General features: G+C 35.9%; 1 protein-coding gene across 7 annotated transcripts in view; it reads right to left on the bottom strand.

Moving 5' to 3' along the window:
• Nucleotides 1–23328, bottom strand: part of PTPDC1 (protein tyrosine phosphatase domain containing 1) — an 89867-nt gene that overhangs the window by 45069 nt on the left and 21470 nt on the right. For 3 of the 7 annotated variants that reach the window (XM_082401040.1, XM_082401046.1, XM_082401044.1), the window contains exons 1-2: nucleotides 9856–16747; nucleotides 6900–6987 (exon numbers count right to left, since the gene is read on the bottom strand). The exons of 1 other annotated variant lie outside the window; for it this stretch is intronic. In XM_082401040.1, the coding sequence (XP_082257166.1) occupies nucleotides 6900–6987; nucleotides 9856–9861 (94 nt within the window). In that variant the 5' untranslated portion in view covers nucleotides 9862–16747. Of the gene's footprint in view, nucleotides 1–6899; nucleotides 6988–9855; nucleotides 16748–23328 lie in introns of those variants that run through there. 3 more of the 7 variants (XM_082401042.1, XM_082401041.1, XM_082401043.1) reach the window with 1 other exon arrangement.

Below are 23328 nucleotides of genomic sequence, written 5' to 3'. Positions count from 1 at the left end.
CTTCAATAAGTGGTGCTGGGAAAACTAGATAGCTACATGGAAAAAAATGGAATTAGAACATTCTTTCATATCATACACAAAAAATAGGCTCAAAATGGATTAAAGACCTAAATGTGAGACCAGACACTATAAAACTCTTAGTGGAAAACATTGGCAGAACACTCTTGGACATAAATTGCAGCAATATCTTTTTCGATCTGTCTCCCAGAGTAATGAAAATAAAAACAAAAATAAACAAAGGAGACCTAATGAAACTCATCAAAAGCTTTTGCACAGCAAAGGAAACCATAAACAAAATGAAAAGACAACCCACAGAATGGCAGAAAATATTTGCAAATTATGTGACTGATGAGGGATTAGTCTCCAAAATTTACAAACAGCTCCTGTGGCTTAATATCATCAAAATGAACAACCCAGAAGACCTATATACACATTTCTCCAAAGACATACAGCTAGCCAAGAGGCACATGAAAAGATGTTCAACATTGCTAATTATTAGAGAAATACAAATCAAAACTACATTGAGATATCACCTTACACAAGTCAGAATGGCTATTATCAAAAAATCCACAAAAAATAAATGCTGGAGAGGGTGTGGAGAGAAGGGAACCCTCTTACACTGTTGGTGGGAATGTAAATTGGTACAGTCACTATGGAGAACAGTAGGAAAGTTCCTTTAAAAACTAAAAATAGAGTTACCATATGATCCTGCAATCCCATTCCTGGGCATATATCCAGAGAAAAACGTGGTCCAAAAGGATACATGCACCTCAATGTTCATTGCAGCACTGTTTACAATAGCCAAGATATGGCAGCAACCTAAATGTCCATCGACAGAGGAATGGATAAAGAAGATGTGGTACATATATACAATGGAATATTACTCAGCCATTAAAAATAGTGAAATAATGCCATTTGCAGCAACAAGGATGGACCTAGAGATTGTCTAGGTCCTAGAGACACTGAGTGAAGTAAACCAGAGAAAGTGAAATATTGAATGATACCACTTATATGCAGAATCTTAAAAAAAAATGATACAAATGAACTTATTTACAAAACAGAAAGAGACTCACAGACTTAAAGAACAAACTTATGGTTACCGGGGGAATGGTGGGGCGAAGGGATAGTTAGGCAGTTTGGGATTGACATGTACACACTGCTGTATTTAAAATGGATAACCAACAAGGACCTACTGTATAGCACAGGAATGCTGCTCAATATTCTGTAATAACCTAAATGGGAAAAGAATTTGAAAAAGAATAGATACATGTATATGTATAAATGAATCACTTTGCTGTACACCTGAAACTAACAACATTGTTAATCAACTATACTCCAATATAAAATAAAAAGTTAAAAAAACTAAGATAAAAAACAAAAGGGAGTGGCAAGATATATTTAATGGGATGAAAGGGAAAAACCTACAACCAAGAATACTCTACCCAGTAAAGCTCTTGGTTCAGATTTGATGGAGAAATCAAAAGCTTTACAGACAAGCAAAAGCTAAAAGGAGTTCAGCACCACCAAACCAGCTTCACAACAAATGTTAAAGGAACTTCTCCAGGCAAAAAAGAAAAATCCACAACCAGAAACAAGAAAATTACAAAATGAAAAAGCTCATAGGTAAAGGCAATCATACAGTAAAGGTAGGAAATAATCCACACACAAAGCTAGTAGAGGGGTTAAAAGACAAAAGTAGTAAAATCATCTATATCCACAATAAGCAGTTAAATGATACACAAAACGATTAGATGTAAAATATGACATCAAAAACAGTAATTGTACAATACTGTAAATCAACCATACTTCAATAAAAAAGGAAAAACCAGTAATCGTGAGAAGAGTACAAATGCAGGGTTTTTAAAGTGCATTTGAAATTAAGATATCAAAAACTTAAAACAATCATGTATATATATAGACTGCTATATGAAAACCTCATGGTAACCACAAACCAAAAATCTATAATAAGTATACATTCAAAAGAGAAAAAGGAATACAACATAACACTAAAGACATTCATCAAATCACAAGAGAAGAAAACAAAGGAAGAAAGGGAATAAAAGACCCATAAAAGCAAATCCAAAATAATCAACAAAATGGCAATAAGAACATACACATCGACAATTACCTTAAATGTAAACTGACTAAATGCTCCAACCAAAAGACACAGAGTGGCTGAATGGATACAAAAGCAAGACTCGTGTATATGGTGCCTACAAGAGCCTTGCTTCAGATCTAGAGACACATACAGACTGAAAGTCAGGGGATAGAAAAAGGTATTCCAGGAAAATGTAAATCAAAAGAAAGCCAGAGTAGCAATACTTATATCAGACAAAATAGACTTTATTTTATTTTTTAAAAATTGTTTTATTATTCTTATTGATTGATTGATTTATATTTCTTGGCCGAGCCATGCAGCATGTGGGATCTTAGTTCTCCGACAGGGATCGAACCCACACTCCCTGCACTGGAAGAACGGAGTCTTAACCACTGGACTACCAGGGAAGTCCAGACAAAATAGACTTTAAAATAAAGACTGTTACAACAGACAACGAAGAACACTACACAATGATCAAGGGATCAATCCAAGAAGAAGATATACAGACTGCAAATATATATGCACCCAATATAGGAGGCACCTAAATACATAAAGCAAATATGAACAGACATAAAGGAAGAAATTTACAGTAACACAGTAGCAGTACGGGACTTTAAAACCCCACTTACATCAATGGAGAGATTATACATACAGAAAATTAATAAGGAAACACTGCCCTTAAATGACGCATTAGACCAGATGGATTTTATTGATATATATATATAAAGCATTCCACCTGAAAGCAGCAGAATACACATTCTTTTTAAGTGCACATGGAATATTTCTCCAGGATAGATCACATGCTAGGCCACAAAACAAGCCTCAGTAAATTTAAGAAAATTGAAATCATATCAAGCATCTTTTAAAAAAATAATAAATTTATTTATTTATTTATTTATTCATTCATTCATTCCTGGCTGCACTGGGTCCTCGTTGCTGCGCGTGGGCTCCATCTAGTTGCAGCGAGAGGGGGCCACCCCTCGCCACGGTGCACGGGCCTCTCACTGTGGTGGCCTCTCCCACCGTGGAGCACAGGCTCCAGGCACACAGTCCTCAGCAGTTGCAGCACATGGGCTCAGCAGCTGTGGCTCAAGGGCTGAAGAGCACAGGCTTAGCAGCTGTAGCGCACAGGCCCAGCCGCTCTGCGGCACGTGAGATCCTCCCGGACCAGGGCTCAAACGTGCATCTCACGCACTGGCAGGCAGACTCCCAACCACTGTACCACCAGGGAAGCCCTCAAGAATCTTTTTTGACCACAGTACTATGAGACTTGAAATCAACCAGAAAGAAACTGCAAAAAACACAAACACATGGAGGTTAAACAATACGCTACTAAACAAGTAATGGATCACAGAAGAAGTCAAAGAGGAAATTAAAAGAAAACCTGGAGACAAATGAAAACAAAACACGACAATCCAAAACCTATGGGATGCAGCAAAAAGTTCTAAGAGGGAAGTTTACACTAATACAAGCTTACCTCCGGAAACAAGAAAATCTCAAATAAACAACCTAACCTTACACCTCAAGGAACTAGAGAAAGAAGAACAAACAAAACCTGACGTTAGTAGAAGGAAAGAAATCATAAAGATCAGAGCAGAAATAAACAAAATAGAGATGACAAAAACAATAGCAAAGATCAGTGAAACTAAAAGCTTGTTCTTTGAAAAGATAAACAAAATTGATAAACCTTTAGCCAGACTCATCAAGAAAAGAGGGACAGGACTCAAACCAATAAAAGTAGAAATGAAAAAGGAGAAGTTATAACTGACACCACAGAAATACAAAGGATCATAAGAGACTACTACAAGCAACTCTATGCCAATAAAATGGACAACCTGGAAGAAATGGACTAATTCTTAGAAAGGTACAAACTCCCAAGTCTGAACCAGGAAGAAATAAAAACTATGAACAGACCAATTACCAGTAATGAAACTGAATCAGTAATTTAAAAAAAACTCCCCAACAAGTAAAAGTCCATGACCAGATGGCTTCACAGGTGAATTCTATCAAACATTTAGAGAAGAGTTAACACCTATCCTCCTCAAACTATTCCAAAAATTTGCAGAGGAAGGAATACTTCCAACTCATTCTATGAGGCCAGCATCCCCCCAATACCAAGATCAGACAAAGAAAATTATAGGCCAGTATCACTGATGAACATAGATGTAAAAATCCTCAACAAAATACCAAAATCCAAACCAAATCCAACAATATATTAGAAGGATCATATACCATGAACAAATGGGATTTACTCCAGGAATGCAAGGATTTTTCAATATCTGCAATCAATATGATATACCACATTAACAAACTGAAGAATAAAAACCATGTAATCATCTCAACAGATGCAGAAAAAGCTTTTGATAAAATCAAACATCCAGTTATGATAAAAACTCTCCAGAAAGTGGGAGTAGATGGAACACACCTCATCTTAATAAAGGCCATATATGACAAACCCACAGCTAACATCATACTCAATGGTGAAAAGCTGAAAGCATTTCCTCTAAGATTAGGAATAAGACAAGGATATCCACTCTCGCCACTTTAATTCAACATAGTTTTCGAAGTCCTAGCCACAGCAATCAGACAAGAAAAAGAAATGAAAAGAATCTAAATTGGAAAGGAAGAAGTAAAACTGTTAATGTTTGCAGATGACATGATACTACACATAGAAAATCCTAAGGATGTCACCAGAAAACGACTAGAGCTGATTAATGAATTCGGTAAAGTTGAAGGATACAAACTTGATACACAGAAATCTGTTCATTTCCATACACTAACAATGAACTATCAGAAGGAGAAATAAGGAAACAATCCCATTTACCATTGCATCAAAAAGAATAACATACGTAGGAATAAACTTACCTAAGGAAACAAAAGACCTGTACTCAGAAAACTGTAAGACACTGATGAAAGAAATTGAAGATGACATAAACAGATGGAAAGATATATCATGTTCTTGCATTGGAAGAATCAATAGTGTTAAAATGACCATACTGACCAAGGCTATCTACAAATTCAATGGAATCGTTATCAAAATACCAATGTCATTTTTCACAGAACTAGAATAAATAATTAAAAAATTTGTATGGAAACACAAAAGACCCCAAATAGCCAAAACAATCTCAAAAAATTGAGAAAGAAGAACAGAGCTGGAGGAATCATGCTCCCTGACTTCAGACTATACTACAAAGCTACAGTGATCAAAACAGTATGGTAGTGGCACAAAAACACACATAGATCAATAGGGATAGAGAGCCTAGTATAAACTCAAGCAGTTATGGTCACTTAATCTATGACAAAGGAGGCAAGAATATACAATGGGGAAAAGACAGTCTCTTCAATAAGTGGTGCTGGGAAAACTGGACAGCTACATGTAAAAGAATGAAATTAGAACATTCTGTAACATCATATACAAAAATAAACTCAAAATGAATTAAAGACCTAAATGTAAGACCGGTACTATACAACTCCTAGAGGAAAACACAGGCAGAACACTCTGACATAAATTGTAGCAACATTTTTTTGGATCTGTCTCCTAAAGCAAAGGAAATAAAAGCAAAAATGAACAAATGAGACCTAATTAAATCTAAAAGCTTTTGCACAGCAAAGGAAACCATCGACAAAATGAAAAGACAACCTACTGAATGGGAGAAGATAGTTGCAAATGATATGACCAACAAGCGATTAATATCCAACATATATTGATATAAACAGGTCATACAACTGAACATCAAAAAAAAAAACCTGATTAAAAAATGGGCAGAACTGAATAGACATTTTTCCAAAGAGGAAATACAGATGGCCAACAGGTACATGAAAAGATGCTCAACATAGCTAATCAACAGGGAAATGCAAATTAGAACCACAATGAGATATCACCTCACACCTGTCAGAATGGCTATCATTAAAAAGAACACAAATGACAAATGTTGGCAAGGATGTGGAGAAAAGGGAACCTTTGTACATTGTTGGTGGGAATGTAAATTGGTGTGGCCACTGTGGAAAACAGTATAGAGTTTTCTCAAAAAACTAAAAATAGAACTACCATATAGAACTTCCACTCTTGGGTATATATCCAAAAGAAAGAAAAGCATTAACTCGAAAAGATACATGCACTCCAATGTTCACAGCAGCGTTATTTACAATTGCCAAGATATGGAAGCAACCTAAGTGTCCATCAACAAATGAACGGATAAGGAAGATGTGGCGTATATATACACAGTGGAATTTATTCAGCCATAAAAAAGAACAAGATCTTGCCATTTGCAGTAACATGGATGGACTTGGAGGGCACTATGCTAAGTGAATAAGTCAGAGAAAGACAAGTACTGTATGATATCACTTGTATGTGGAATATAAAAAATACAACAAACTAGTGAACATAACATAAAAGATTCACAGATATCGAGAACAAACTAATGGTTACCAGTGGTGGGGGGAGCAATACAGAAGTAGGGGACTGGGAGGTACAAACTACTGGGTGTAAGATAAGCTCAAGGATATATTGTACAACACAGGGAATATAGTCAACATTTTGTAAGAACTGTAAATGCAAAGTAACCTTCAAAAATTGTATAAAAAATTAAGGAATAAAAAAGGCTAAGGTCATTACTCAGGATTTTGAAAAGGAATTTTAACAGGTGAAAACAGTAAGGCAGAAATAAACAAAAGGCTGTAAGTAGTACCTGCAACTTGAGATTCCAATATGAAGAATCAGCCTTTTCTTTCATGTGTATTCATATAACTTTATTAAACTCTAGTTTACACAAAGACAAAAAGCATATTAAAGAACTATTACCTTTCATGTTTGCAGCATACCCATTGTTATTCACCAAAGGAGAATATGGTTGTTCATTTTGAGGCAAGACTCCCGCAGCCATGGTAGTCTGTTGGGGGGGAAAAAGATTACTTTTTGAAGGTTCGCCTATAGAAGATTCATATGCTAATCACCTATAATGTGCTAGACTTCTACTGTCTAATACAGCAGTCATTAGCTAAGGGGTTACTGAGCACTTGAAATGTAGCTAGTACAGATTTGTAAATATAAAATACAAGATTTTGGAGACTTGTACAAAAAAAGAATGTAAAATATCTAATTTTTTACATTTATTTGGCATTGAAATATTTTTGATACATTGGGTTAAATACATTATTACAATTATTTTTCTGATTCTTTTTATTGTTACTGGAGAATCTAAATTTGAATATGTGGCTCACACGATATTCTACTGTACAGTGCTGTGCTAGACAGTAAGGATATTACAGAGAAAAATAAGACATACTCTTCCTATACATCTATAGACTGCTGGGAAGATAAGATGTAGACACAAATAATGCTAATATGTGCTAAGTGTCACAAGGCAGTCTTGGACAAGCAAGAGGGCTGTCCAATTTGAGGGCAGGTGCAAGGCTTGAAGAAGGAATTTGTACTTGAACTGGGCTCAAGGAGTAACATTTATTGTGGACATGACGGTATACTAGGCAATTAAACAGAAGCCCTCATTCTTTACTAATTAAATGAGAGTTTACTGAGTTTATGACTTTACAGTTAACAGTCTTCATCTAGCTCATGCTAAGTTATATGGCTAAGTGATCACTGTGCTGCTATGGTTTCTCCACTGAGGAAAGTTAAGTAAATCTTTTTTAAAGCAAAAACTGCCACCTTTCTGAAGCCCCTATTATGTGTTGGATTGTGAAATAAGAAAAACACTTATTGATCTTTGTTCCCTGGTTCCTGACACAGGGCAACTAGACCGTCGTAAATTCCTAAGTGATAGGAGCCCTAGGAGCCTCTTTTGTTCCAGTTCTAATAAGGCAACTTTAACTCTAGGTGGGCTACTGGATGGCTCCTGGATGGTGCTGGTCACCAGAAAGACCAAGCCATGATTAGAAGCTTGGAATGTTCTAGAAGGGGAGAGTTGACTGTGACACAACAGAAAGTCACACACAACATTAAAGTTTTTTTCTAAATAATGATTTTAATATTTTTCTTTGAAAAAGCACGTTTATTGTTTGGGCATCAATGACTGGGGGGGGTCAAACTATAATTTTTATATGGTTATGTATTTTTTAAAAATGCTCTAAAAATCTGTTGAAATTTTTTGCACCAATAAATTAACAGTGGTAATTAATACAGCCTTAATATTTTTCCTTAGAGCATTTATTTTTGTGAAAAAAATCACTTCACAAATTTCAGGGGTCCTCCAAGAATTTCAAATTCACTAAAATTTTATTTCTAAAATCAACTTTTATATGCTCAATAGGTATAAAATTTTTAATCTAAAGTCCTACTCAATGAAACTGTCTCCCTTCAAAAGAAATACAAGAATTAACATCACAGAGGTGTTCTAACATGAAAGAAAAAAGAAATTCCTGCAATATTTGTATACAGATCTGGTATCATACTAATTAATACAAAATTTTATAATGGGCATAACATTTCAAATGAATGTTACATAAAGACAAGAAGTCAATGGACTAATGGAACAAGTTGTTCCAGGAAACTCATTAGCAAAAACTTAATTTGAAAGACTATCCATTATGATTAGATTTACAGTAAACATTTTTACCATATTACTTCCAAAAATTTGGATTTTTAAAACATGTTTTGACCAAAAAACAATTTACCACCATTTTAGAACCATGGAATTTTAGAGCAGTCAGGGGAGTTCTAGCCCAGGCTGTTTTGTAGATGAGGAGTTATAAAGCATGTCCCAGGTGATCCAGCATGTGGTAACAAGGTAGAACCAGTCGTCACGTTTTCTGTGAAGGCTTCCCTGATGCCACCCTAAGCTCTTCAGCTGTAATGTAACGAAATGCGACTACTGGACTGGTTCCCCTGCACACCACGGGGTCTCCAGAGGAGAAGCCATGATTTGCTCATCTCTGTCTCTAGAAAAGGGGAGAGTCTGGTGTAAGGAACACATTCACTGCACATCTGTTGAGCTGAAATGGGCATACTAGACTGAGTTTCATGCATCTATTCATGTCTTATTTATGCCTGTATCCCCAAGACCTAGAGCTCATTGAAAACGTGGCTTTTCATGTTGTGGTTAAGACTCCACGCTTCCAGTGCAGGGGGCGCGGGTTCGATCCCTGGTCGGGGAATTAAGATCCCACATGCTGTGCCACACGGCCAAAATAACAAACAAAAACAAAAAAAAACCAGAAAAACCCCATGGCTTTAAAGAGTGTTGAATTAATTTTACTCTTTTGGGTAGTAAAGAGTACAAATATGATTGTGGACTGTCTTAAAAAACTTTCTTTTTAACTAGCCCCTCAGAAACTCAAAGTTGTAAGGAACCTCAGAAGTCCTCTATTAGAATCCTAACCCACAAGAGCATTCTCTCCACAATGTCTTTGAACAGTAACACTGATGTTATCACACAGCTCTGGTAGTTAGAAAGCTCTTTATAACGTGGCCATTCTGTAATTTCTGCCCATTGGTCAGAAATATTTCTGCCCTTTGAGACTACACAGAATAAATAAACCCTTTCTTCCTCATATCAAAAGCTGGCTGGTGATCATGTTCCCCTTACTCCCAAATTACATAACCACCAGCAGTTCCTCCCCTCACCGTTTTTCATATGTAACGGTTCTAGACCTCACAGACCTGGATGCCCTTTTCTATTTACACTCTATAGTTATTCATATCCTAGTACTCAGAGCTGAGATGTATCCCTCAGGTGGGGTGTGATCATCAAAAATTAGAGCAAAAACAATCAGCTCCTCTGTCTGCAGTGTATGTGGCTTACCATCATATTTCAGCAGTCTCAAGCAGTTTTCAGCAGTCTCAAGACACATCAGGATACAATGGTTAAAAAAAAAAAAGGCTAAAAAATGATCTGTAATACATTACGAGGTTAAAAAATGGACATTCAGTACAGACAATTAAACATATATAAAATTTAAAGTGAAATAAATGGTACAGAAGGAGAAGTAAAGTCTCCATTCCTATTTCCCAGCCCAAGCTTTACTCCCCAGAGGTAAACAATGTAAACATAGGCTTTAGTTCTTCTGGGGGGTAGTGACTATATGTACACCTCTGGTTATTATTTTATCATCTTTAAAATGAGTCACCAGATTATTGAATTCCTGGTATAAAAGATGAGGAAATTGGCTCATTTACTCTACCAACCTCCCACCATGCCAAACCTTTGCCCATTTAATACATCATTATATTTTTAATTCTTCTGATTATCTTTGTAATTTTAAATAACATCCTTTAACCATCTCTTCTTCTATCAAGTTTAAACAGTATCTTGACTCCTTACCTTGTAAAATAAGAAAAGTAGTTTATCTGTATTATTCCATTTCACCTTTCCCCTCCACTTCCAAGTTCTGCTAACTATATCATTTCTTTTTTTAAAAGATTTTTAATTTTTAAGCTTTAGCTATATCTGTAATTAAGTTTCCCATGCTTTGTCTATAGGCTTATTCCAATATGTAAGGTGAAATACAATATAATTATTGTGAGTGTATTAGATATTATATATATATATCTGTATACACATATGTATAATCCATACATATTTACCTTAAAAAAATTTTTTACCAAGTTTTATGGTTGGACTCATATAAAAAGAAGTGCAATCTTGTATCACAAAACCTGTGCTGCTCAAAGTAAAACATTCCAAGCATCAGTGTCAAGTGGATTATCTTTTATTTCATTAGCTGCTTAAAACAAGGGCAGATTTTGTTCTGCTGTAAATTTAGACAATGTATTTCTTATATAGACTTCCCCCTGGTTTTTAATTGCCTTTTTCTTGCTGACAAAAGAAACAAATATTTATCATATCCCTAAGATCTTTCAAATTCTTAATCATATTATCATAATCATATTATCTACTTGCTTTTTAAAAATATTTTTTCCAAGCCCTTTGGGTTCCTAATTCTAATGTGGATGAAAAGCTTCCTAGGCCCACTAAACAGTTATCAACCTAGGATTTCTTTTAATTGCATCCCTGAGTTGAGGCCACTGTTCCTCAGATTCTGCTTTGGCTTTGCTCTATCCTCAAGTAATTTTTTCATGAAAGGTGAATGGACGATGAACTTTCTAAGTCCTCTCATTCTGAAAATATTTATTTTATCCTCGTACTCAGCTGATAATTTGGCTACTTACAGAATTCTAGGTTGAAAGCCATGCTATGTCATCATGTCTACTGTGTTTTAACAAACAACATTGCTGATGAGAAGTCTGGATGTCAATCAGTGTATTAGAAACAGGCCCTTTTCATTAACCTTGATTATTAGTTCCTTTCAATATGCAGATTGAGTCTCCTTCAGAAGCTAAAATCGTCTGTGTACCAAGTACCATGATTTATATTAAGTGCTTTACTTTACAAAATCCATGTCATTCTTACAGAATCACTCTATGCAGTATATACTATTATTAGCTCCATTTTCTCAGGTGGGAAACCTTGCCTGAGATTACACATTTTCACTGGTAGAGCTGGGACATGAATACAGCCTGCACGCTTCTAATACCAATCCACTGTGCCCTACAGAAAGCTCTGACCAATTTACACAATTTATTAAAAGACAAGTCTTTTCTCTCGTCCTTATCAATGCCAGCCATTTTAAACCTTTTTAACAGAATCATCTCATTATTGTTTTACTTTGCATTTCTTAAGTGAGGCAAAGTAGTTTTTCAGAAGCTTTTTTAAAAAAGTGAATTTCTTGTAAATAAACTGCCTACTTCAGAATTTAGCCCTTTTCCTACTGGGACATTTGCCCCTTTCTTACAGACTTGCAAGATGTCTTTCTATATTAATATCAACTCTTCATCATATATGCTGCACACCTTTTTATTTTTTATTTATTTATTTTTGATGTGGACCATTTTTAAAGTCTTCATTGAATTTGTTACAATACAGCTTCTGCTTTATGTTTTGGTTTTTTGGCCCCAAGGCATGTGGGATCTCAGCTCCCTGACCAGGGAATGAACCTGCACCCCCTGCATTGGAAGGCCAAGTCTTAACCACTGGACCGCCAGGGAAGTCCCTGTACATCTTTTTAAAAATAGTTTACCATGTCTTAAATATGTTGTGTGTTTTGCCTAGCAGTCTTACTCTGTCTTGTAGTCCAACCTGTAAGATTTTTCCTTTGATTTTTCTGGCCTCAGTGACACAACACAAAAAGCTTTCTCCAATATAAGATGCAAATCCCAATTTAATGTCTCCCATTTGGGGGTGATAAATGCTGTCCCTTTTTTGCAGGTTAACAGTACTATTGCTAAAACGTAAGTTAATCTACAAAATTAAAGACAGTCCATCTTCAAAGAATATCATAGGTATCCTAATATGACTTTGTAAGTCATCTTTAAAAGTAGTAAAATAAAAAATTCTCCTTATTTGTAAATTATCTACAATTGTAAAGCTTAAATACTATATTTTACCAAACAACACGACATGCTTTATATGAAAAAGTAATTCTTCTAACCTAGGAAAAACAGTGGAAGAATGGAAAATTTTCTTTAAAGGTGTTAGTAACCCAAGAGTTACTATACATGCGTACAGTTAAATTACCAATTTTCAAAGATCTGAAATATATAATAAACATTAGTTTGAGAAACAGAATATTTCAAGACCATTCAAAATCTAACAGTTAAAACAGAAAATCAGCTCTATTTGTATCTGTAGGGCCATCAAAAGCATCCAGTGCAGATTCCTTTTCATTCTTCTTGCAGTTGCTGATCACTTGCCTTCATCTAAACTCTAGTAGCCTCAGTTCCACTGCTTTATAAATTAAACAGCTTTCCTGTTTTCCTGAACAACCCGTCAAACTTTCATCCTGTTTTACTTAATCCTTCTTTCTCCTCAAGGTAATCCTCATTACTTATTCAATAGGTCTCAAGTGCTGACTTTTTTTCCTTTCTCATTAGACTAGTTATTTGAAATCAGTATGGCAGCTCCAGAGCTGCCTTTATTTTAGGCTAATTCAGCCCATTGCTTAAGGCCACATCTTTCTAAGGCTTCCACTTGCTTCTCTGGGTATTATGAGGCCTTTCTTCTCTGGCTGGTGGGAACACGAACTATTTCCAGCCCCCTGAGTGCCCTGAAAACTGTTCTGTCTACTCCTTCCTGTATCTTTCCCTAGTCTTGGGTAATTTGCACAGATCAGTACTCAGCCAAATACTTTAGGATAGCAAAGACCTGAGGGCCCTCTGCACGTTTCTGAAGGCTCTCTTCATGCTGCTCCCTTCTCTCCAGTACGCTACGCTGCAAATTCTAGGCACCCTGGCTCTCTACACATCTCTGAGAAGGCTCTGTTTAGGTACTCCCTGCACTGCAGCCTACAGATTGCTTCCAGGGAGGCAGCTGGTGCAACCTTAGGCTCACCACATTTCTCTTCTCTCAGATATCACAATTCCAAGCTGCCTGCTTTCCAATGTCCAAAACCCATTTTTTATATATTTTGCCTGGTTTTATAGTTATTTTAGGCAGGAGGGTGATTCTGGTCTCTGTTATTTCATCTTGGTTGGAAGCAGAAATCTCCGCTGGCCCTCTTCATACACCTCAAATTCAGGGGAACTCTGCAAGAGTGCTCATTGTGCATTGACTCTGCATAAAAACATTAATTTACTGTTCAATTATATACAGCTCAACTAGGTTAGTTAAACTATATGGTACAGTCAAAAGTTCTCTGTTTAAATCTTGACTCAGTTCATTGCCTGCTGTATGAACCATTTTGAGCTTCAATTTTATCTTCTGTAAAATGAGGATTATTATATCTACTTTCTTAGGATGCTGTGAAGATGAGAGGTTGTGTGTGTGTGTGTGTTTCTAGCACAATGTCTGGTATATAAGTATTCAATAAATGCGTGTTTATTTTCATTTGCAAACCAATATCTGTAATCTTTTTGTTTCTTTCCCTTCTGTCTATATTCACTTCATTTTCCTGTGATTTTTTATAAGAATCTGTAAAGGATTCCCTTCATTATCTGTAAAACAGTCCTGCCAGTAGTTAGTAATGGTTGAGCTTTTCAAGAAGATTTATAAAAACATTATCTCCATTCACAACTGAATTTATTTCATGTGCCTGGTTGTAGATTCAGGAGAAAAAGGGTTTGAATAGTAATCCTATCATTTCACTGCACCATCATATATTACTTAACTTCATTTTCTGCTCCTTATGACATATTTTGCTCACTCTATCCTAGAATTTGCTTTTATCCCAAAAGTCCCTCAAAATGACTCAACTGTTAGGATTAATCACACGCTCACTAATTAGTACCTAAGACTTAAAAATTAGAACAGCATGGACTATGACTCATATTGTTAAGAATCATCACAAAGTAAGAGTTCAATACAAAGTATGTTCTACTTCATAAAAAAGTCATTTCACACCAGAGACTGGGTTCTGAGGTGGACTGAGGAGTTCTTAGGTCACTACTTTCCCTTCCATCTTCCAGATACACAGTGATCTGCCAAAATCTACACGTGTATTTTTGGGAGAGAATTTGTGGGGATTACATCAAGAAGTGCCTGGGAAGTTAGAAGTGTGGTATAATCCTTCCTAGATTCTCAAAGCACTACCACTCCAACTTGCATCAGAATCACCTTGGGTGCTTGTGGAAAATGCAAATTCCTTAGCCCACCCTCAAAATGTCTGAGTTGCTAAGTTTGGTGTAGCAATTTGTATTATCAACTTACACGCCAGCTCATTCTGGTAAGAGGCCTTCTGCCCACACTTAAAGAAGTACAGTCAATATGATTAAAGTCTACACAGCAACCATGACAGAAGAATTTGAGGCTGAAAAACTTAAGTTTGTATGGGGAAAAACAGAGATGGAAGCCCAAGTCTATAAGTGAACCCATGAAACCTATATAAATATTTTTATGTTCATGAATAATAACTAAAACACATAAGCTTACTCGATGTCAGGCACTGTTCCAAATGCTTTATATATCCTAATTCATATAATACCCATGACACCACTATTAGGTGAATACTACCATTATTCCCATTTAAAAAAATAGCTTTATTTACTTATTTTTTAAACATCTTTATTGGAGTATAATTGCTTTACAATGGTGTGTTAGTTTCTGCTTTATAACAAAGAAATAGCTTTATAGCAAAACTGAGTAGAAGGTACAGAGATTTCCCATAAACCCCCACCCTACCTCGCACATGCACAGCCTTTTTCCCATTATCAACAACCCCCACCAAAGTGGTACATCTGTTACAATAGATGAACCTACATTGACACATCACAATCACCCAGAGTCCACAGTTTACCTTAGGGTTCACTCTTGGTATACTGGACACTGTGGAACTGGACAAATGCATGACATGTATCCACCATTATAGTATCATACAGAATATTTTCACTACCCTAAAAATCCTCTATGCTCCACTTAGTTATGCTCCTTACCCCACCCTAGCAACCATTGATCTTTTTACTGTCTCCGTATTTTGGCTTTTCCAGAATGTATTGATAATACAGTTGGAATCATACATTATGTAGCCTTTTCAGATTGGGTACGTTCACTTAGTAATATGCAAGTAAGGTTCTCCATGCCTTTTCATGGCTTGATAGCTCATTTCATTTTAGTGCTGAATAATATTCCATTCTCTAGATGTAACACAGTTTATTCACTAACCTACTGAAGAACTTGGTTGCTTCCAAGTTTTGGTAATTATGAATAGAGTGGCTATAAACATCTGTGCACAGGTTTTTGTGTGAACATAGGTTTTACAGCTCCTTTGGGTAAACACCAAGGAGCATGACTGCTGGATCATATGGTAAGAACATGTTTAGTTTGTACATTATTTCTATTTTACAGATTAGGAAACTAAGGCAAAGAGAAATCAAATAATTTGCCTGAAGTCACATCTATTATTTGAATTGGGATTTGAGCTGGGATTTGAATTTACACAGTTTAGCTCCAGAGTTAGTGCTCTTAACCACTACACATACAGCTTCTCAACAATTAAGAAAGACCTCACACTAAATAAAAGGAACGTCACTGTTAGTCAGCTACACTATTCATTGTAACTTGGCTACGCTGGATTCTGCACCATTTATAATTTCTTCACTTTCAAGAAACTCTTCAGATCTCCATTCCACAGCAAAATTTTCAAATTTATTTTGCTCTGTGCAGGCAATCTGCTGATTCTTCATTCCAAATCTTCATTCACTGCTGTACCAAAGACAAATATCAAGAACACAGCCTCTTTTAGGTTTAACACATTTTAGGTTCCTCCCTCCCAACAGAAAAAGAAATGCAGCTGGTCTGAACATAACGTTATAAAATCTAAACATATTTTCAATAGAGTTGTTGGCACTTACTAGCTCTGTGATCTTAAGCACACCTACTAACATCTCTGAGACTCACTATCTGCTCTGCAGTAGTTATAAAGATTACCTGAGAGCCAGTACACAGATCTAATTCCATGCCTGATCCATAATTCAGTCTGTTCTCAAGACAGCAGCCAGAGTGATCTTGTTAACTTCATGTCACCCTTCTCTTCAAAACCCTTCTAGTTACCCTATTTACAATTTAAACCAGCTCCCCTTCCCTGTTCCACTTTTCTCTTCAGGACTTATGAAGAAAATACATCTAGAAAATTACATAATTTACTTATTTATCCTGTTTATCATCTGCCTTTCTCTACCCAATGAAGACATAGATTTTGTCTGCTTTGTCAGAAGCCCAGAAAAGGGCCTGTCACGTAGTAGGTGCTCAAAGATTTGTTGAACAAATACATGAATATACGTTCAATAAAAAGTAGCTGCCACCACACCACCATCATTTAATCTCTTTGAACCTCAGCTTTTTAATCTGTAAAGGAGGCACAATAATAGTGCTTTACTTATCTCAAGATTATCGCTAAGAGCCTATCAATTACATGACAGTACTACTAAGCAAATGCAAGGAATGGCATTCTCCCTATCTTAGCTTTCCTGATCACAGTTATATCTCCAACTTCTCACCTATTTTCAACCTGACAAATTTGTATTTCTTCTAATTCCCTGAGGGGTGTAGCTGTTTTTCTTCAGCCAAATACACATGATGACAATAAATTCAACCCTCAGCCCAAATTTTCTCTCCTTTAGGATGCCTTCCCTAATACCAATTACACATTTTATTCACATCCCCTCATCATGAAGGGCTGACTGAAGATTTATCTAGTGGCTCGGATGCTATAAAACATAGCTTCCTAATACCACAGTAGTATTTTGTTCTTAAAAGAATTAAAGCACTCCTTATGACTCTTTATGTAGTAAAACAAAACAAAACCAGGTTACTTTTAAGCTGTAAGTCCTCACCTCCGAATCTGCAACCTCAAAAAAACAAAACAAAAAACCCAAAAAACAACAAAAACCACCCCCAAACCCCCAGAACTATATAAAATCCCCTTTCTCCTCAAATCACTTCCGGAGGGCAGGCAGGCAACATTTAAAAAACACCTTTTCTTTTTTTTCCAAATCCCTCCAGCCTTTCTAACTATGTAAGTCCTCAGGGAAAGAACTTAGGACTGCTTTGAATATACGATATGTCTGGCAGTTTGCTATGAACTTCACTGGCTTCTGTGATCTCACACCTTAAATACACCTTAGGCAGGGTCCCTGTCTCTCAGGAGACTCATCACAGATCAGGGAAAAACAATACTACAGTAGGATTCTCACCATTTCATCATTTAAAGAAATATGCTGCTTGTTTCAGATTCTTCAGAAAACACATGATGATAAAGCAGATAGGTAAGATATTAACAATAGGTGAAGCTGGTTTTCACAAGCAAGGTTTCCATACTCCCTAGCCTTTTCCCACAAACAACCACATCTGGCTGGTTATTCCTACAGGGTTGAACCAACCTCACGTGAACATCACCACCACAGATACTTCTAAACTCATAAGGAGGTCAACAATTCCTAATTCAACACTCATCAGAATCACTTGGAGGGCTTTCTTAAAAACCCAGACTGTTAGGCCCCACCCCCAGAATTTCCACTTAGTAGGTCTGAGGGGCTGAGAATCTGCATTTTTAACTAGTTTCCAGGGATGCTGATGCTTTGAGAACTACTGCATTAGGTAAGCAATCTGCATTTACCTAACAGCACATATTCTATAGGTTATTGTCAAAGAGTGTCTCCTGGGTTCTGTTAAAACCTGTCACACAAGCAAACCTTTTTTTCTGAGCCAATCTTTGCAATGTCTTGAAATACATTAAGAAGTCCTACATCATCAACCAGATCAAGAAAAAGCCTCATGTTCCTGGGTGAGACCTGGGCACTAACGTTCCTACCAAAATTCTATTTTAAACCAAACACATCACCTGGGATCAGGGCACTGCTATGCAAGTGGTTATCAGCAAGAAGTAAGACTCTCCACATCAACCACTTTTTAGTCAAGCATCACACACCGCATCATTATGGAGACCATAATTAGGATTCCTAACCAACAGATGTTTAGAATCTGAATATTCCTTTTAGTAAGTATATAAGTATTGCGGACATATAATTACATTCACCTTTAAATACACATATTGTGATACTGTTTAGAATTTTTAAAATAAATTGCAGCTAGTTCAACATGAAAAGCTTAAAATACTGGATGAAGCAGAGTTTACTATTCACTTTACTATCCCCATTTATTTACAGATTGGGAAGGATAACAAGATTTTACACCTCTTAAATTCCTGAACTACTTCTCAAAGAAAAAGCCATCTTGTGAAACATATTTCAAATACTTGGGTGACAAGCTTGGATGACTTAAAACATAGGCAAGTGTGTAGCTCCTGGGACACCACAGGCTTAGATTAGACCTTCTATAGCAAGATACAGAGAATATCTGGTTTAAGTAGTAGATTGAACACATACACTAGCTTTCCCTTCCTCCTAAGACCCTGGTGAGAAGAAATTTTAAAAAGAATAAGCTCACAGAGCAAGAAGCAAGAGTCTTCAATGGATTTTGGAAGAAAGAAAGCAGATGAAAGTAAAGAGGCAACTAAGACTGAGTGGAGGAAGTTGTAGCCTAAAATACGACCATGAAGAGGGTAACAAGAGATGGTTATGTCTCATCAGAAAAGATGGAAGACAGTGAGATGATCACCTTCAAAGTGCTGAAAGAAATACATGGTCAACCAAGAATTTTATAACCAGCTAAATTCTCCTTGAAAAATGAAGGAGAAATTAAGACACCTCCAGATTTAAAAACAACAATCCAAAACCATAAAACAGATATGAGAGAATCTGTTGCTAGCAGACCTGCCCTATGAGAAATACTAAAGGAAATCCTTCAGGCTGAAATGAAAGACATTATAGGGTAAGTTGAATCCACACAAAGAAATAAAAAGCACCAAAAAAAGTTAACTAAATGGGTATTATGAGAATAAATATAACTCTTCAAACATAACTCTTTTCTTGACCAGTTTTAAGACACTTGCATAAAGCAATAATTATAAAAATAGATTGATAAGCATATAGTGTATATAAAAGTATAATTTGATGACAGTAATAGTACAAAAGAGGAAGGAAATGCAGATATACTGGAGAAAAGGTTTTGTATACTTCAATTAAACTAGTATTAATCTGAACGAGACTGTTTTAAGAGCTAATTGTAATCCTAAGGTGAGTGCTAAGAAAATAACTGAAAATAAACAGAAAAGAAAACAAAAAGGAAATTGGAAAGGCATAATCAAAAATATCTAACACAACAGAAGGCAAGAATCAAGGAATAAAGGAATGCAAAAGCTGCAAGACATATAAAAACAAGAAAAAGGCAGGTGTAAATTCTAATTTATCAGTAATTACACTAAGTGTAAATGGATTACATACCCCAATCAAAAGTCAGAGATTGGCAGAATGGATTTAGAAAATGAGCCACCTAAAAATATATATAAGACCTACATGAGGAAAACTAGAAAACACTAATGAACAAAATCAAAGAAGACCTAAGTAAATGGAAAAATAGTCCATGTTCATGGACAGGAAGATGCAATATTTCAAGATGTCAGTTCTTCCCAACTTGATCTATAGATTCAATGCAATCTCAGCCAAAAAAATTCCAACAAGTTATTTTACGGACATCAACAAACTGATTCTAAAGTTTATATGGAAAGGCAAAAGACGTAGAATAGCCAACACAATACTGAATGAGAAGAACAAAGCTGGAGTACTGACACTACCTGACTTCAAGACTTACTATAAAGCTACAGTAATCAAGACAATGTGGTACTGGCCAAAAGAACAGATCAATGGACCAAACAGAGAACTCAGAAATAGACCCACATAAATAAAGTCAACTGATCTTTGACAAAGGAGCAAAGCTATACAGTCTCTTCAACAAATGGTGCTGGAACAACAGGACGTCCATAAGAAAAAAACATTAATCTAGACATAGACCTTAGACTCATCACAAAAATTAACTCAAAATCAATGATAGGCCAAAATGTAAAACACAAAACTATAAAACTTCTATAAAATCATATAGGAGAAAACCTTGGGAACAGTGATGCCTTTTGAGATACAACACCAAAGACAAAATCCATAAAAGAAATGACTAATAAGCTGGACTTAATTAAGATTAAAAACTTCTGCTCTGCAAAAGACAAAGTCAAGAGAAAGAGAAGACAAACCACAGACTGGGAAAAAACATTTGCACAAGAGACATCTGGTAATGGACTGTTATTCAAAACATACAAACAACTCTTTTTTTTTTTTTTTAAGAATTTGCATTTCTTTTTTTTTTTAAAATATATATATTTATTTACTTATTTATGGCTGTGTTGGGTCTTTGTTTCTGTGTGAGGGCTTTCTCTAGTTGTGGCGAGCGGGGGCCACTCTTCATCGCTGTGCGCGGGCCTCTCACTGTGACAGCCTCTCTTGTTGCGGAGCACAGGCTCCAGATGCGCAGGCTCAGTAGTTGTGGCTCACGGGCCCAGTTGCTCGGCGGCATGTGGGATCTTCCCAGACCAGGGGTCGAACCCGTGTCCCCTGCATTGGCAGGCGGATTCTCAACCACTGCACCACCAGGGAAGCCCCAAACAACTCTTAAAATTCAACAATAAGAGAACAAACAACCTGAGTAAAAACCAGGCCAAAGACCTTAACAGAGACCTCACCAAAGAAAATACATGACAAATAATCATATGAAAAGGAGCTCCACATCATATGTCATCAGAGAAATGCAAATTAATACAACAATGAGATACCATTACACACCTATTAGAATGGCTAAAACCTGGAACACTGATAACACCAAATGCTGGTGAGACTGTGGAGCAATAGGAACTCTTGTACATTACTAGTGGAAATGTGAAATGGTACAGCCACTTTGAAAGAGTTTGGCGGTTTCTTACAAAACTAAACATACTCTTACTATATAATCCAGCAATTATGCTCCTTGGTATTTTCCCAAAGGAGTTGAAAACTATGTCCACACAAAAACCTGCACACAAATGTTTATAACAGATTTATAATACTTGGAAGCATCAAGATGCCCTTCAATAAGTGAATGAATAAACAAGTTGCAGTACATCCAGATAATGGATTATTCAGCACTAAAAAGAAATGAGCTGTCAAACTATGAAAAGACATGAAGGAATCTTAAATATATTATCAGTAAGTGAAAGAAGTCAATCTGAAAACGCTACATACTATATGATTCCAACTATATGACATTCTGGAAAAAGCAAAACTACGAAGACAAAAAGATCAGTGTTTGCTGGGGATGGGGGAGGCAAAGAGATAAGGAGGGATGAATAGACAGAGCAAGAGGATTTTTAGGGCAGTGAAAATACTCTGTATGATGTTCTAACGATGACTATGTCATTATACATTTGTCCAAATCCATAAAATGTACATCAAGAATGAACCCTAAGGGAAACTATGGCTGACTATGATGTATCAATGTAGGTTCACTGATTATAATAAATGTACCATTCTGGTGAGTGATGTTGATAATGAGAGATGCATCTGTTGGGGCAGGGGATATATGGGAAATCTCTGTACCTTCCTCTCTCTGTACCTTCACAATTTTGTTGTGAACTTAAAACTGATCTAAAAAAATTAGTCTTAAAAACATGGACCCAAAAAACATAAAACAAAAAGGCATAAATTGGATTCCATTCAAAAAAATAAATCCAACTATATGTTATCTACAAAAGACAAGTTAGATTCAATGGCACAAACAGGCTGAAAAATAAAAGATAGAAAAATATAGACCATGCAAGCAATAACCAAAATAGAACCGAGACGGCTATACTAATATCACACAAAATTCTGTAAGGCAAAAATTGTTCCTAGAGACAAAAGAAAGATATTTTACAATGATAAGAGGATTGATTCATCAGTAAGATATAGTGACTATAAGTATGCTTGCACTTAAAAAGAGAGCCCCAAAATACATGAAGTAAAACTGAAAACCTGAAGGGAGAAATAAACAATTCAACAAAAATAGTTGGGGACTTCAATACCTCTCTTATAAGAATGGGTTGAAAGCAAGGCAGAAGATCAACAAAAAAGAGCTAATTTATTGAAGAATACCATAAACTACCTTGTCGTGGCAGATATCTACAGAATACTCTAGATCGGAAAAGAACAGAATACACATTCTTCTCAAATGCACATGAAACATTCTCCATGACAGACCATGTGCTAGGTGACAAAACAAACCTCAATAAACTAAAAAAGAATTAAATCATGCAAAGTATGTTCTTTGACCACAATGAAATTAAATTTGAAATCAATAACAAAAGAAAATGTGGGAAAATGACAACTATATAAAAGTTAAGCATCATATGCTTAAATAACCAATGGGTCAAAGAGGAAAACACAATGAAAAACATAAAGTACTTTGGGATGAATGAAAAAAAACAAAAAAAAAATCAAGCCTTATGATACACAGCTATGCTGATACATAGCAGTGCTAAAGAGAAATTTATAGTTGCAAACACTATATTAGAAAGAGAAAGAATTCAACTCAATAACCTTCCACCTTAAGTAACTGGAAAAAAGAAGAGCAAGATGAACCCAAAGCAAGCAGAAGGTAGGAAATGCAAAAGATTAGAATGGAAAAAAAAGATAGAGAAAAGTCATGCAGAAAAATCAACAAACCCAAAAGTTGGTTCTTTAAAAAATCAACAAAATTGACAGACTTTTAGCTGGACTTCCCCCTGCAACCACAAAAAAGAGAAGACTCAAATTATAATAATAAAGAGGGAACATTATAACCAGAAATAAAAAGGATTATAAGAGAATACTATGAAGAAAAGTATGCCAA

Source organism: Balaenoptera borealis, assembly GCF_965194805.1.
Source record: "Balaenoptera borealis genome assembly, chromosome: 8".
Classification (NCBI taxonomy): Eukaryota; Metazoa; Chordata; class Mammalia; order Artiodactyla; family Balaenopteridae; genus Balaenoptera; species Balaenoptera borealis.
This window is presented reverse-complemented; position numbering and strand designations above follow the sequence as displayed.